General features: G+C 42.8%; 1 protein-coding gene across 2 annotated transcripts in view; it reads left to right on the forward strand.

Moving 5' to 3' along the window:
• Nucleotides 1-13658, forward strand: part of dock1 (dedicator of cytokinesis 1) — a 175369-nt gene that overhangs the window by 25911 nt on the left and 135800 nt on the right. For both annotated transcript variants that reach the window (XM_054598615.1, XM_054598616.1), the window contains exons 9-15: nucleotides 933-1014; nucleotides 1565-1700; nucleotides 3365-3437; nucleotides 5484-5563; nucleotides 8061-8186; nucleotides 8541-8665; nucleotides 13059-13157. In XM_054598615.1, coding sequence (XP_054454590.1) covers nucleotides 933-1014; nucleotides 1565-1700; nucleotides 3365-3437; nucleotides 5484-5563; nucleotides 8061-8186; nucleotides 8541-8665; nucleotides 13059-13157 — 721 coding nt within the window. The remainder of the gene's footprint in view (nucleotides 1-932; nucleotides 1015-1564; nucleotides 1701-3364; nucleotides 3438-5483; nucleotides 5564-8060; nucleotides 8187-8540; nucleotides 8666-13058; nucleotides 13158-13658) is intronic.

Below are 13658 nucleotides of genomic sequence, written 5' to 3' on the forward strand. Positions count from 1 at the left end.
TTCATTTTATGATCTCCTCAACCTATTAAAACTGAAAAAGAAATAATAATTCTGTTATTGTTATATAAATGATATTCATTTTGCTGTGAGCCTTCTCCGTTTATACAGGTTTGGCCTCTGTTTGCGTGTGGCTAGTGGTCTTTGACCGCAGTGAAAAAGGAAGTTTTTGAAAGGCTAAACAAATATGAATTGAAGCAGAATATTATCGTTGGATAAATACATGCTGGGAACACATCTCTTTTTCAGGGAATTAAAAATTTTGGACTTAAAAACTCTTAAGTTATTGAAAATGTTTGGATCACACGAGTTTGAAACAATCCTACCCAGCCACGACTGGGATGTTATCGTACAGTAACATCCTACTTATAATATAATATTGATAACAATAGTTTAACCTAATCTTTAACTGCAACTGTGCAGAAATACTGGGTTTAAACTGAATAAAGAAATGCAAAAAAAAGAAGCTGGGAAGGATTCAATTGAAGCTTCAAACTATTCAATACAGCCCGAGTACAAAAACTGACAAGACACTTGGAAACTCAACACACACACTCACACACACACACACACACACACACACACACACACACACACACACACACACACACACACACACACACACACACACACACACACACACACACACACACACACACACACACACACACACACCATGCAAGTACATGACCAGAACAAGTGCAGCCTGCTTCCCAGGGACTTTCTATTGTTTATAGGACGGTGACAGCAAATCACAAGTAGAGCAGCTCGGCTGCAGAATGTTTTTCTGTGTCTGGATTAAAACTCAAGCTTCCGCAGCTTTGATGGAAATTGTAGTTGTTAATGCGACCTAACGGATGCTTTAATTAACTCGTTTCATAGATGCAAAAGAGGAAGTAATACATGCTTCTTTTTCTGTGCTCTCTCCCTCACAGTGAAAACTACCTGGTGAAATGGTCAAGTTCAGGTCTGGTGAAAGACATAGACCAGCTTCATAACCTGCGGGCCGTCTTCACTGTGAGTATTTACTTGTGTGTGTGTGTGTGTGTGTGTGCACGCTCGCCTGTGGTAGTTCACTGTTTATTCAGCCATGTTATGAGGCCTGTGGGAGCCTGTTTGCAGAGCCTGTATTTGTTAAGCTCTCTCAGAAAGAGCTTGGCTGGCTGCATGTATTTACCAAGCCAGTCACCTCTATCTAATGGAAGCCCAAGGGCGGAAGGGTCAGCCTGCACCCACTGGGAGCACTTTGCTAGTTTTGGAATGTATTGCCCACAGGAATGAATCTGCGGACACAACCACAAATGTTGCTGAAGCAATTTGTGATGAAAAGTTTCCCCCTTTTATACAAACTTATCTTCACCCCAAGAAGGGGCCGTTCATCGATCAGTTTTTGTTGGGCATCCCAGCGCTGATGTGGCCTGGGGGGAAAAGAAAGGGGCAAATACACAACCTGATTGTAATAGTGTTTTGATTTGTCTGCCTAAAGTACAAGTCAATGTTATTGACTCTTAAGGCCAACAGCATCAGCACTATTTTCCCCTAACTTTTCTTCTTTTCTCCCCCTCAGGACTTGGGCAGTGAGGATCTGAAGAGAGAGAAGATCAGCTTTGTGTGTCAGATTGTCAGAGTCGGGCGCATGGAGCTCAGAGACAACAACACCAAGAAGCTGACGGCAGGACTGAGAAGACCCTTCGGAGTGGCAGGTAAAGCAGTCGACACGGAGAAACACTGATACCCTGTTGTTCAAAAAAGGAGCTGCAAGGTACGGGTGTTGTTGCTGTCAGAGGCTATCTTTAAAAAAAACACAGATTATCTTTTGAAATTCGTAGCTGTGGCTCTGCACAGATCTCCCATTGTGCACGAGATTGGATCAGCGAGATACTACGATACTTCAAAGTATTGTACGTCTTTGCCCAGATGAATAAAATGTATTTGGGGAAGAAATGTATAGATATCTAGCTAAAGTGGGAAAGAAGAATTAGAGTTTGATTTATCCCCTGTTGGCGAGCTGCCAGGTGTAAACTAATTAGATTGGCGTTTTGCCCACAGTTCTCCAGCAGATAAAAGGATACCCCTCTTTTAGTGTCTTTTTCCCACTGCCACTTGAATAGAAGGTAAATGACAGTCTGATTTATGAAGGCTTATCTTTAGACATCATCATCATTGCCGCAGTACACAGCATGATGGAAAGCCAATTTTTTTTTTAGATTTACTCTTCGTCGTCATAACAGGCTTCATATGGCTGATGTCTGGCCTGTAGGGCAAAAGAGTGAAGGCGCTGTCAAATCAGCTCCAGCCACCGTCTCTCATTCACTGCAGCTGGAGCCAGTTCAAGAATGCGTTTCCTGTTTTGGTGTCCGGCTCCGCTGGTCAAAGTTCATTTTTTGTTTTAAATTCACCCCCTGAATTTGAACGCTCGGCAGACTTTAAAAGTGTTTATGCATCGTGTGTTTTGAAGCGATGGATTCCTTTTTCTAGAGGTGTTACATCTCCCCATTTCCTATAAAATGATACTCACAGACTGCTCTTGTAAACTGTTTAGACCTCAGGGCCCTGTGCTGTACAAAGATCTAATCTAATGTTTGAATATGTGCAGACATTTAAAGAGTAACTTAACACCACAGTTGTTAATATTTGTCCTTTTAACCATAAACCGAAAATAAGAATTATGACGAATTAATGCTGTCAGTAAAAAATATGGAAAAAAAAAGATGCTGAGCAAACCTCTGCCTTTATACGCTCCAGCTGGTGGTAAATGATGGATTGAAGCTGTTTGTGCATCGGGATGTCAGTGCAGCTCGGCAGCCAGGCTACGCACTTCAATCAGGGCACCCCTGCATTCAAGGCACTAAACTTGTCGGTTAACGGTTAATGATCGGTTGATGAGGGTCGGCCATCGATTAGGGGAAAGAAAAAAAGAAAAAAATCTTAATTGGCATCCCTACCAGACTGAGAAGAAGAGTTTTGCTGCCCTCTCCGGTTGAAAGTTTCAAGCCTGGCTCAGTCCATCACAGTTGGCAGTAGTTGGGTGTGGTCATAAGTGTAATATCAGTAATATCATAGGGTGCTGGAGTACCGATGTACTGCAGCAAGGTGAGAAGTCAAACCAGGTGAGGTCAACAAAACAAGACTTTCTGGGCACTTTAAGATACTCTATAAGCTCTTATTCACTTTTGCACAATAAATGTGTCTCGTAGCCCTGAATCTAACTTAATAAGTGCTCATGAAGAAGAGCCAACATCGGTTCCTTTTACCCTCCGATTCGACCTTGCCATGCAGTTATCCGTTGCTCTTACACAGCCACGCTATACTCTGCAGGCCTGTGGAATGTTTTAACCCTCCCTCCTTGTTTTTTTTTTTCCCACAGTAATGGATGTCACTGACATCATAACGGGCAAAATGGACGATGAGGACAAGCAGCACTTTATCCCATTTCAGCCGTAAGTGGATTGTTCAGCAGCAGCAGCAGCAGCAAAAAAAATCAAAAAAAAAAATCACTTTCACACATAAGGGAGCTTTGGATAATGTTGCATAAAATAGCAAAGCTGATTTAGTTCTGCTTTTTACACTTCTTTAAAATATATGTACAGTATGTCAGAGACGCAGTGCTTGTATTTAATTGTATTCTTTTTAAGTCTTTAATTCCTGACACCTGATTAGCGGAGGTTTTAAGACGGTGCACGCTCCCCACTATTCCCTGCTGACTCAATTAAGGCAATCTCATTAACTGCTGCCATTCTCGTAGGACTGCGTACAGAGCCAGAGTAACCTTTTCCTTAACGTGATTTCCTGCATAATTGGAAAGGCTTCAGATTCAGGCAGTTTAGCTGGCAGATCACCTCACTTAACAGTTTTATCTGCGAGCATAAATCATGGAAATTAGAGCCTTCCAGCGTAAGGAGGAAGAACAGGTTCTACAAGGCCAAGTCCAAGCGTGAATAAATGCCTCTAAATTTTGACTGATGAAGTTTTGAAATGGTAGTTCCACCACCCATTACCGTGTGCGTTTTCAAGGGCAGCAGAGGCAGGACGTGTCGGAGCCGTTTAGTGTTGGAATGACGTAGTGATGTAATTTGGATGGACTCCTGGCATCCAAACAGAAATGGAAATGGCCTTTCGGTATTGGACTAGATTGATCGGAGTCTTGCTGAAATAGTTTGTTGTTCTCTGTTTGTCCCACACACTCCTTCATTGTAAGTTGTGGTTGAGCTCATCTCTGGCATGTTGTCTGGAATCAAACCAACTTGCGTTTAGATAATGCAAATGTAGCAAAAGTTATCATTGTGCTGACACGATCAATTATTTGAACGACAGAAATCAATTCACTAACAATTGACTAATTATTTCGGCCATTTGATGCAAACAATCTCTGATAGAAGCTTCTCACATGTTAGGTTCACAAAACCAGCATTTTGAAGACATCATCTTTCTCTCCGGGGGAAATCTGATGCACATTTTTCCCCATTTTCTGACATTTTTTAATCCATTAATCTTAAATACAAATAATCAAGACAGATGATAACAATCACAAGGCCAGATTCCTCTGTCCAACATGCCCCGAACACCTCATCAATGTCCCACTGTGTCCAAATCTTTTGTTAACATCAGATCCAAATGCATTCAAAAAATGTATTATTGCAAATATGATGGAGAAACCTGCCTTGTTTCCTGTTGTCCTACAATGTTTTTGTCCCCGTGAATGTATAACACCTCTCCCGTCTGTCACTCTACTTCCTTGCTTGGATCGGTATTGGATTCAAGGTTGGAGGCACTGAAGACAGCCTGATTGACAGAGATCCGTTACCGCCTCCTCCATGCTCTACTTCTTCTGCTTGTTTCGAGTCCTCTCTGCTGCAGATGGCATCCCCTGCCCGCCGCACACAGTCCTCTCACAGCTGCCACACACGTGGTGCTTCCCAAATCACAACTGCTATTTTTCTTATGCTCTGCACGTCACTCTGCTCATTCAGTGTGGTATTGTCTACACCTGAGGCCCCACGGAGAACAAAACATGATGTTGTATTTTACATTTGCTGTCTCAGAAAAAACCCCAGAGTGGGGTTAGTTTGGGATGAGGTTTAGTCCGGAGCGTACAGCTTTGGGTATTACGTTTCCCTCTTTGAAAGACATTTAAAGGTCAAGCTTCCCACTGCTCCACTGGCGCTATAAACGCTGACAGGGCACGATGATTTCTCTGTGCGTTTCTTTCATCACCCATCCTCTCCCCCTGTTAACTGCTAACAAACAGCTTTGTGTCTCTCAAGGTATTCGCATCACTCTTTGGTGTGTCTCTCTCTCTCTCTCTGTCTCTCTCTTTCACCCCACTCCCCTCCTCACAACCATCACTTTGTGGCTCTTTTGCCCCCTCTCCTCCTCCTCCTCCTCCTCTTCCTCTGTGGTGTTTGCCTGTCGTGTGCATACTGCAGGCTAGCGTTGGATGACGCCATTCGCCACAAGCAGCTGAACATCTCCCGTTTTTCACCCAGGGTGGCGGGGGAGAACGACTTCCTCCAGACCGTCATCAACAAAGTTATCACCGCCAAAGAGGTCAATCACAAGGGCCAAGGTACAGTGCAAGGTTCAGACACAAGAACCAGGACCGAGGAGGAAACTGTTACTACTACTACTAGACTTTTATCAATAAAATGTTTGTCCTAGTCATACCACAACAATTGTTTGAAATTGGTCCACTAACCGGGCTGCAATGTAATCGCTTTGAGCAACTTCTCACTATCGATGTACGGCCACTAAAGTGCTTGTTTCTGCCACTGACCGGCTTAGATTGTTATTCTACGTGTCTGCTAACATTATGGCAAGAACCCTACAAAGAAACGAGAACTTGTTTTCACCATTCACTCCATCCAGTTTGTTATTTAGTCCAACCAAGAGAAGTCTTGCATCCACATTGTCGAAATCGGCTAAATATCAGTCCCAACATTGAAAATCTTTTTAGATAAACTAAGCTACACTTTCTGTACTCCAGCCCAACAAACTCTGACAACACAGGCACTGCCCCCCCCCCAACTCTAACTCACTTTTTTTGTAACCCTAACCCCACATCAGATCAAGCAAAAGTAAAAGAAAAATGTTTGATCTCTCTAAAGGGTTGTTCTGAGCTTGACAGAAGCAAAAAAAAACCAAGCACTGTTAATGGATGTAAATTGATGGTGAGGTGTTGCCCCGAGCGATTACATTGCAGCCCCTTAAAGGTACTGGACCAATTTCAATAATTGTCACTTTTACAGGAAACTGAGGATTGTTACAATCGGCCAACATTCTTATGAGAAAACACTTCTGTAGTTGTGAGTGTGCTCTTTCCTCCAGCTTTTCTTCTGTTACTAGTTGTAACACTATTTTGGAGTGTTATTATATACGTAGAGAACGCTTCTGTAGTCATCTTTCATCTCTACTAATTATTTCCAAATCCTTACAAGGAGGGATTTCAAGGAAGGTTAGAGGTTATTAAATGTAACCTTAACAACATATTGCTGTACTGCTGTCATCATCTTTAATAGTCCAATTTTGATGTGTTCATACAAAGTACCATTAACCCCAATTTACTGGCAGGGAGTTGAAACTGTTCATCTTGCTAATAAGAACATAATTCTTTGCCGAGAGCTCACACTATAAATCACCGCTCGTACTATTAATAGTTGCCCTCATCACCATGGCGACAGGATGTAAGTAATCCAGCTGTTAATTAAGATGGTGAGTCTTCTGAAAAGACTGGATCTTATCGCTGATTTGACATCTGCGGTTGGAGGAACAACATTAGCCGTCTAAAGGATTTGTGCTGGGAGGTGGTGGGGGTGGGGGTGGGGCGGAAACAACACGACAGCCTCCGTGGTATTGTCATGCCCTATGAAGATGTACTTGGATAAATGTCAGATCTGCTCAGACCCACACTGGGACGAGAAGCGGAGCAGCTGTTTCAGTCACGCCCGCAAATCAAAAGGCTTCCAGCTCGGCGAGTGAGGGACGTGTCACTCATCACAATATGGGTCCTGTTAAGTGAAAGTGCATGAAGCCTCAGGGTTCACAGACACCACTCACTTTGGTGGCCGCACTACAGGATGACTTCCTTAATTGGAAACCCCCACCTCCCACTTTTTTGGGGGGGTCATTTCCAGTCTTGTTAAGAGCTATGTGTGTACGCTGCTTTGTTTACCCTGAGAGAATATTAGAGAGGGAGTTTGGTTACAGAGATGAGCGTTGGTGCAGCGTCGGCAGAAAAATAAGCTTTCCACCCAACCGGGATGAAAGCGGCGCTGCCACTGGTGTTAAATTGTTAGGAAATATGACCCATGAAAGCCCCCCCCCCCCGAAGGCCCTTTGTTTCAGAATTATTTAGAGCCACAGAGAGGTTTCCTCTCAAGCTTCACACTCTCAGGTCTTTCCACGACCAATTATATAAGTCTGTGAATAACGGCACTGTTTAAATATTCTACCATAAATGTCATTAATTCTCATATTAAAATAGAAAGTGTCTGAGGGATTGAGGACATTTTTATGAATTTGTCAGAAGAACAGAAAGTAATTATATCTTTTGTTTGTTTGTTTGTTTGGGGAAAAACATCAACTTTTTCTTCTCCTCCCAGTATTGATGCTCAGAATTTGCTTTTACACTTTTATTTGATCCGAGGTCCGCCTGACTTTTTTTTAGCAATAAGTGTAACAATATAGTATTAAGATAAAACATAGAGTCGTCCACAAAGGAGAAACAATGTGCTCATACACAGGTGATATTATAGATGTTTAACCAGCATCAACCATCCAGGATCAACACATGAATGCAATATTTTTGTTGTGATTTGTTTTTCTTCTCAATACCATAACTCCTTGATGTCGCCAGATATAGATTTTGTAGTTGTGGCCGTGCTTTCTTAATCACATATCCTGAGGGGCGGCCTTTATTTAGAGCTGTTGGATGTCACTCTGACTGCGGAAAGCAGAAGAATAAACCTCTCTTCAGTTTGTTTTTTTCCCGGGGTAGTTTGCTCTCACACTGTCTCCTCCTGACGTTATCTCGGCCGCTCACCTCTTTGCCTTGAATTCATTGCCAGGCCTGTGGGTGACTCTGAAGCTGCTTCCTGGAGACATCCATCAGATAAGGAAGGACTTCCCTCACCTGGTGGACCGATCTACAGCTGTGGCTCGCAAGATGGGCTTTCCTGAGATAATCATGCCAGGTGTTTTTAAAAGCTTTTAAAATATTTTTTTATTTCTTATTTGATTGGCTTAATCATTCATTCATAAAGGGAATTAAAATCAAGAGTTACTATTTAAAAAAATGTGAGTGTGTGGGGGGGGGGGAAGGACATATCATACTTCATTAAGGTTTAATGAAGGCATTAGTTATTTAATGGACTGAAGTCCCCCAAGAAGTATATGGTGCCAGATATGCACTGATGTCACCTAAGCTGTAATGAGTAATGCAGTGCTTTTTATTATATACTCAGAAGGGTGATCCATGAGCTCTGGAAAAGCTTTTTTAAAAGTGAAGATTTCCTCCCGTCTGACCCTCGTGTTTCTGTTTCCTAAAGGTGATGTGCGAAATGACATCTACGTGACTCTGGCTCTCGGGGATTTTGACAAGGGCAGCAAGACCAAGCCCAAAAATGTCGAGGTGATCATGTCCGTTTACGACGAGGACGGCAAGAAACTGGAGGTACGGCCGAGGAATGTCAACTAGCTTATTTGGTATTTCATCCTGGGGTTTCAGCTCACTCTCAGCACGATCGGTCACTGAGACAGTCTGTGATTCAGCCGGCTTTCTTTAATCTCACACAGCTCAGCACGCTGCTTAACTGACCAGGACTCCTATAAAGCAGTGCGATACGCAGGCCAGACTGTGAGCCGTCAGAAATGACAGAATGCAATATTGGCGCTTCGTGGTTGATTGACTGGCATTAAACTTGGCTCGCCACTGCAGGAATCAACTTAAAGCACTGTCAGAGTCGGTTACAGGCCCGAGCATGTGGACGGGAAGTATAAGCAGCGTAGTTTTTAAAGTGATGAGAGATGAGACGTCCCTTCTGGTATAATAATGACCTTTTGCTAACGAAGGTGGAAGGATCATTTTCTCCCCTGTCTATTTGTTCCTTCCATATTTATTTGGATGAAAGTCTAAACGGCACAGAGATCATTTAATTGTGTTTTAGTTTGTGGTCAATTTCAGTCCTACCTTGTAGGCATTGATAGGAAAGTCTGGCATCCAGGTTTGCAGCCTATTACCATTAATTGCATTGGACTTTCGTAGTAATTTGCCTCTGCACTATACTTTTGCTCTGGTTTATGCTTTAAGATGCTTGTTTAAGAAAGGAGATGCACTTATGACTTCTGGTGACTAGTAGTTCTCTTGAATACCTATGTTGAATACACTTCCTGTAAGTCGCTTTGGATAAAAGCGTCTGCTAAATGACTGTAATGTAATGTGATGTAATGACTTCTCAAGAAAACATTCGAACATTAATCATCATGGCGGCGCCTCATTTGCAAGTTGGAGCATGTTTCATGGACTTTTAACCAAACTACTGTCTCCTTTTGAATCACGTGCCAACCCATCAGTGTCTTAATCCTACTAATACAGCCTTTGGTTTATCTAGAGCCGTGAGGCAGTGACTCCTTTCTCTGATTTTTAATTATGATCACCCCCTTCTTGACTTTACCTTTTGTTCTGCAGAGGCCATCAGCTAATGGGGGATATGAGAGGTTTAGAGGAGTCGGACATGACGAGTATGAATAAGGGGATTTGTGTGCTCGGGTATCTGTGAATGTACTGTTTTTGATTTATCCCCGTCTTGATTTTGGGGCCACAGTTTGTAGAGATCTTGTAATAGTTTGCATTCAGTTAAAGTTACTGTGAGGAACTTTTAACTGGTTCATCTCAATTTAAAAACTGATGCCTCTACACGGCCGACATAAGCAAACAAGACCATCAGCGAGAATATTGGCTATTTTCTATAACGTTATTCTAAATGCCTTTCATCGGGTCTGATTTCCTGCAAAATCAGACAAAACGATAACGGCGTGCAGGTTCCCTAGAAACTCCTTCCAGACTTCAGTTGGGCCTCCATCAACAACCGGCCCAACGCAGACAGACCCAGATCTAGCTTTTCCCTGCCTCCTTAGACCTGTCAGAGCTCCACGAGCAGCAACAGAGCCTAGTCTAGAGGCCCAGGCTGTATTGCTGGACTCTCTGGAGGCACGGGAAAACCAGAACAAGGACTACATAGGGTAGACTAGGTCAGACCCTGCTACAATAAAATTAGATGCTTTCTCAAGGGAGTCTGGCATCTTGGAAACACCACTGCTTTGGTCCACGGGGATGGCCAAAAAAGTACACAACATGAAAGTTCCTCTTAGTAGCTTTAAGGTATATCTGATATTTTCTTGCAAGACTCATCAGGATTTTATTTTATGGCACTCAGTATGTCTGGAGTGAGAGTGTAAGTTACAAGGGACTGATTACAAAGACTGATGGCGGAGAAGTGAATTGAGATGAGACATCGATGGTCCTGTGGAGGCCTCCTGCAAATAGCCAATCAGACGAGAGCGCTAGAACCCTTAGCTGCCGCAATTATACACATTAGTCTTAAATTGAGAGGCTGCATCTGTGGTTTGGCCCAGCAGGCACGGGAAGTGTTAGAATCAGTGGTGATTATACCGTAAATATAGATCTGAATTAGCAAATGGCGCTTAGGATCCTGGCTTCTGTCAGACGGTACAGTAAATGACAATACAGACGTGGATTGGTTGCCTCATTGCTAGACGAGTAGTCTCATGATTATTTGGGGATTTTTAGATTTTGGTCTCATGTGTAATGCAGTACACGGACAAATCTTTGAGATGTTTTTTGAATATCTCGCTAACGGATGAAAAAACAGTGATTCTCAATATTTTAGTGCACTTCTCTTCCCATTTTTTATTACATTTATGCATTTGTTGTTTAGTTATATACCATTTTACATGCATTTTATTCTACAATGTCTACTAATCATCTACCTGAAGCTACACTGTGTTTATAATAGTAGATATGTTGTGTATGTTGCACCTACAGTGCGGCAAAAATGCGGTGATTTGCCCTCTCAGTCTGGTGCCATTATGATACCCAGGTTTTTGGTAAAGATATCAAAATGATTGGTCAACTAAAATTCATAAAACACCAAGCAATATTTGTAAAGAACACCTTTTTAAGCGTTCCTCCATTACCTACAAATCTGAACAAAATAGTGTCCGATACTCGGGGTTTAAACACGGTTCCGGATCAATGCCCAGCTCTTCTCATCCGGTGTCAAAGGAACACTTAACGGTGTATTTAAAGGCTGTCAGATCCTCCGAGATGTAGAGATTGAAGTTAGTAACAGCCGTCAGCACTGATCAGAGGGCATCGATCACACCTACGAGTGTCATGGCCGTGTGTTCCTGCAGCGCTGCAGCTCCCTTCAACATCCTACTTTGCAGCTTCTCATGGAAATGGATCAGTCTCATCAGTTTGGTTCTCCAGTGATCAGGGCTAACTGGTCAAATTCTTCCACTTTCAGTTGGCATGCAGGAAGTTCTGTGTCTGAGATGAGAGACGACGGTCACATTTTAATGTCTGAAGCCTTTTCAGTATGACCTTTGATAAAAGAAACTTTCTCTTTACTTAACCTTTCCCTTGGATTGCTTTTGCTTTCATCAAACTGTTTATGTAATCTTTATAAAGATGCCTCCATTCACGAGGCACTTGAACATATACCTCAAGCTAAATTAAATTGCTCATATTGAGACAAGGGTTACAGTAGGTTAGACTTTTTGTGGCTTTCTCTCTGGATGTTTCTGCCTCGTATTACATTACATTACATTACAGTCATTTAGCAGACGCTTTTATCCAAAGCGACTTACAATCAGTAGTATATTACATATCATTCACCCATTCACACACTGATGACAGGCTACCATGCAAGGTGCCACCATCAGACTCTAACTAGCATTCATGCAACATCCAGTCCACACCGATGGCAAGCCTTCGGGAGCAACTTGGGGTTAAGTGTCTTGCCCAAGGACACATCGACTGCTGAAGCCGGGTATCGAACCACCGACCCTCTGATTGGAGAACTACCTTGCTCTCCACTACACCACAGCCGCCCCCATATCGTATCTCATCCATTCTTCTCTGTTCTCCTTCTGCCTCTGGATTAAATTGTCCTTCCTCTGTCTGAAAAAGGATTTGTGATGCTGTGTAAAGAGAGGCTGGACAGTCATTCATCACCCCAATGTATTAGCACTACCCCCCCTTTGTCTCTCCAAAAACTGAAGCTGCCATGAATCTGGGCCCTTTAGTTTAGAGCAAGGGGTTTCCAGAGCTAGCACCTAGCCCCCCTGATCTGATTGGTGTGGCTTTTGGGGGGGGGGGGCTGTTATTCCTCATAATTGCTGATTGTCAGAAGCCATTAGTGTTGGGAGTATTTTAGCAGCACCGGGGCCAGGGAGTCAGCTGGAGGAGTGGGAGGAAAGAGGTGGGCTGGCTGAGCGCGGATTGATGGAAAACAAGGCAATGCGTGCCATCAGCTGTCACTCCAGTCCTCGTGCCAGATCCCCCCCCCAGGGGGCGACCGGTATTTTACATACGCACCCTGACCCGTTGCAGGAACTCGGGGGACCCGCTAGGCAGACCAATTTACATGGCTGGTTCCATCAGCACCAGCTGGTCCGCTTCCCCGAGCCTGGCTTCCCTCCACCTCTCACTGCACGGGAGCCACAGCTCCTCCTTAAATAATTGAATTCTAATTTATTTCTTGTTTACACTATGCTGTCATGAGATGGGCAGGTGCACATGCATAAAGTGCATCGAGACTTTTTAAAGGCCACTACTTCATAAGCTTTGTGCCACAGGGATTACATTTTATGAAATAAGTGCCAGACCATTTCTCACATGCTGCAGGTGTGTTCATCGTTTGACAGTTGTAATTGCTCAACCATCATGATTTTGCCACTTTGAACAAACTTGCCAGTATAACGGGATGAGAAGTCGTTCTGTTTGATAACTTGATTTGTGTTATTTCTTTCTGGCAATCTAGAACGTGATCTTCCCTGGAGCCGGAGATGAGGGGATCAATGAGTACAAGTCTGTCATCTACTACCAAGTGAAGCAATCACGCTGGTTTGAAACAATAAAGGTGTGTCTCTCTCCTTTCATCTGCAATAATGAATATTAATAAAAAAAAAAGAAAGACATCCTGAAATACAATTTAAACCGTCCCGTGAATGTAAACCCACCCAAAATGTTGTTTCTTTACTTCGTTAGTATCATCATAGTTGTTAATGGCATAAATAAAACATAATCAAAATGTTGAGGAAATGAATGATGATATTTGTTTTGCTTGCGCTTTAGAAAAACAGTATTGCTGATAGGTATCTTTCAGCATGACTTTTTTTCTAATGTCATGCTCAACAGGACGGGTTTAAAAATAATCCAGTTTATATCTGAGTGAACTGCTGTCTCTTATTGTTCCATATTTAGTTTATGTAAAGCACTTTGTTATAAATAACAGCGACATAAACTTTTTTGTTAGCAAAGCACAGATAAGTCAGCAGTGTATTTAATTACAGAACAGGACTAAATGTTGCAGTTCTGCTTCACGCTTCATGTTCCTCTGAAGAGAAACTCTCAGTCCTGC

Source organism: Anoplopoma fimbria, chromosome 5, assembly GCF_027596085.1.
Source record: "Anoplopoma fimbria isolate UVic2021 breed Golden Eagle Sablefish chromosome 5, Afim_UVic_2022, whole genome shotgun sequence".
NCBI classification, from domain to species: Eukaryota; Metazoa; Chordata; class Actinopteri; order Perciformes; family Anoplopomatidae; genus Anoplopoma; species Anoplopoma fimbria.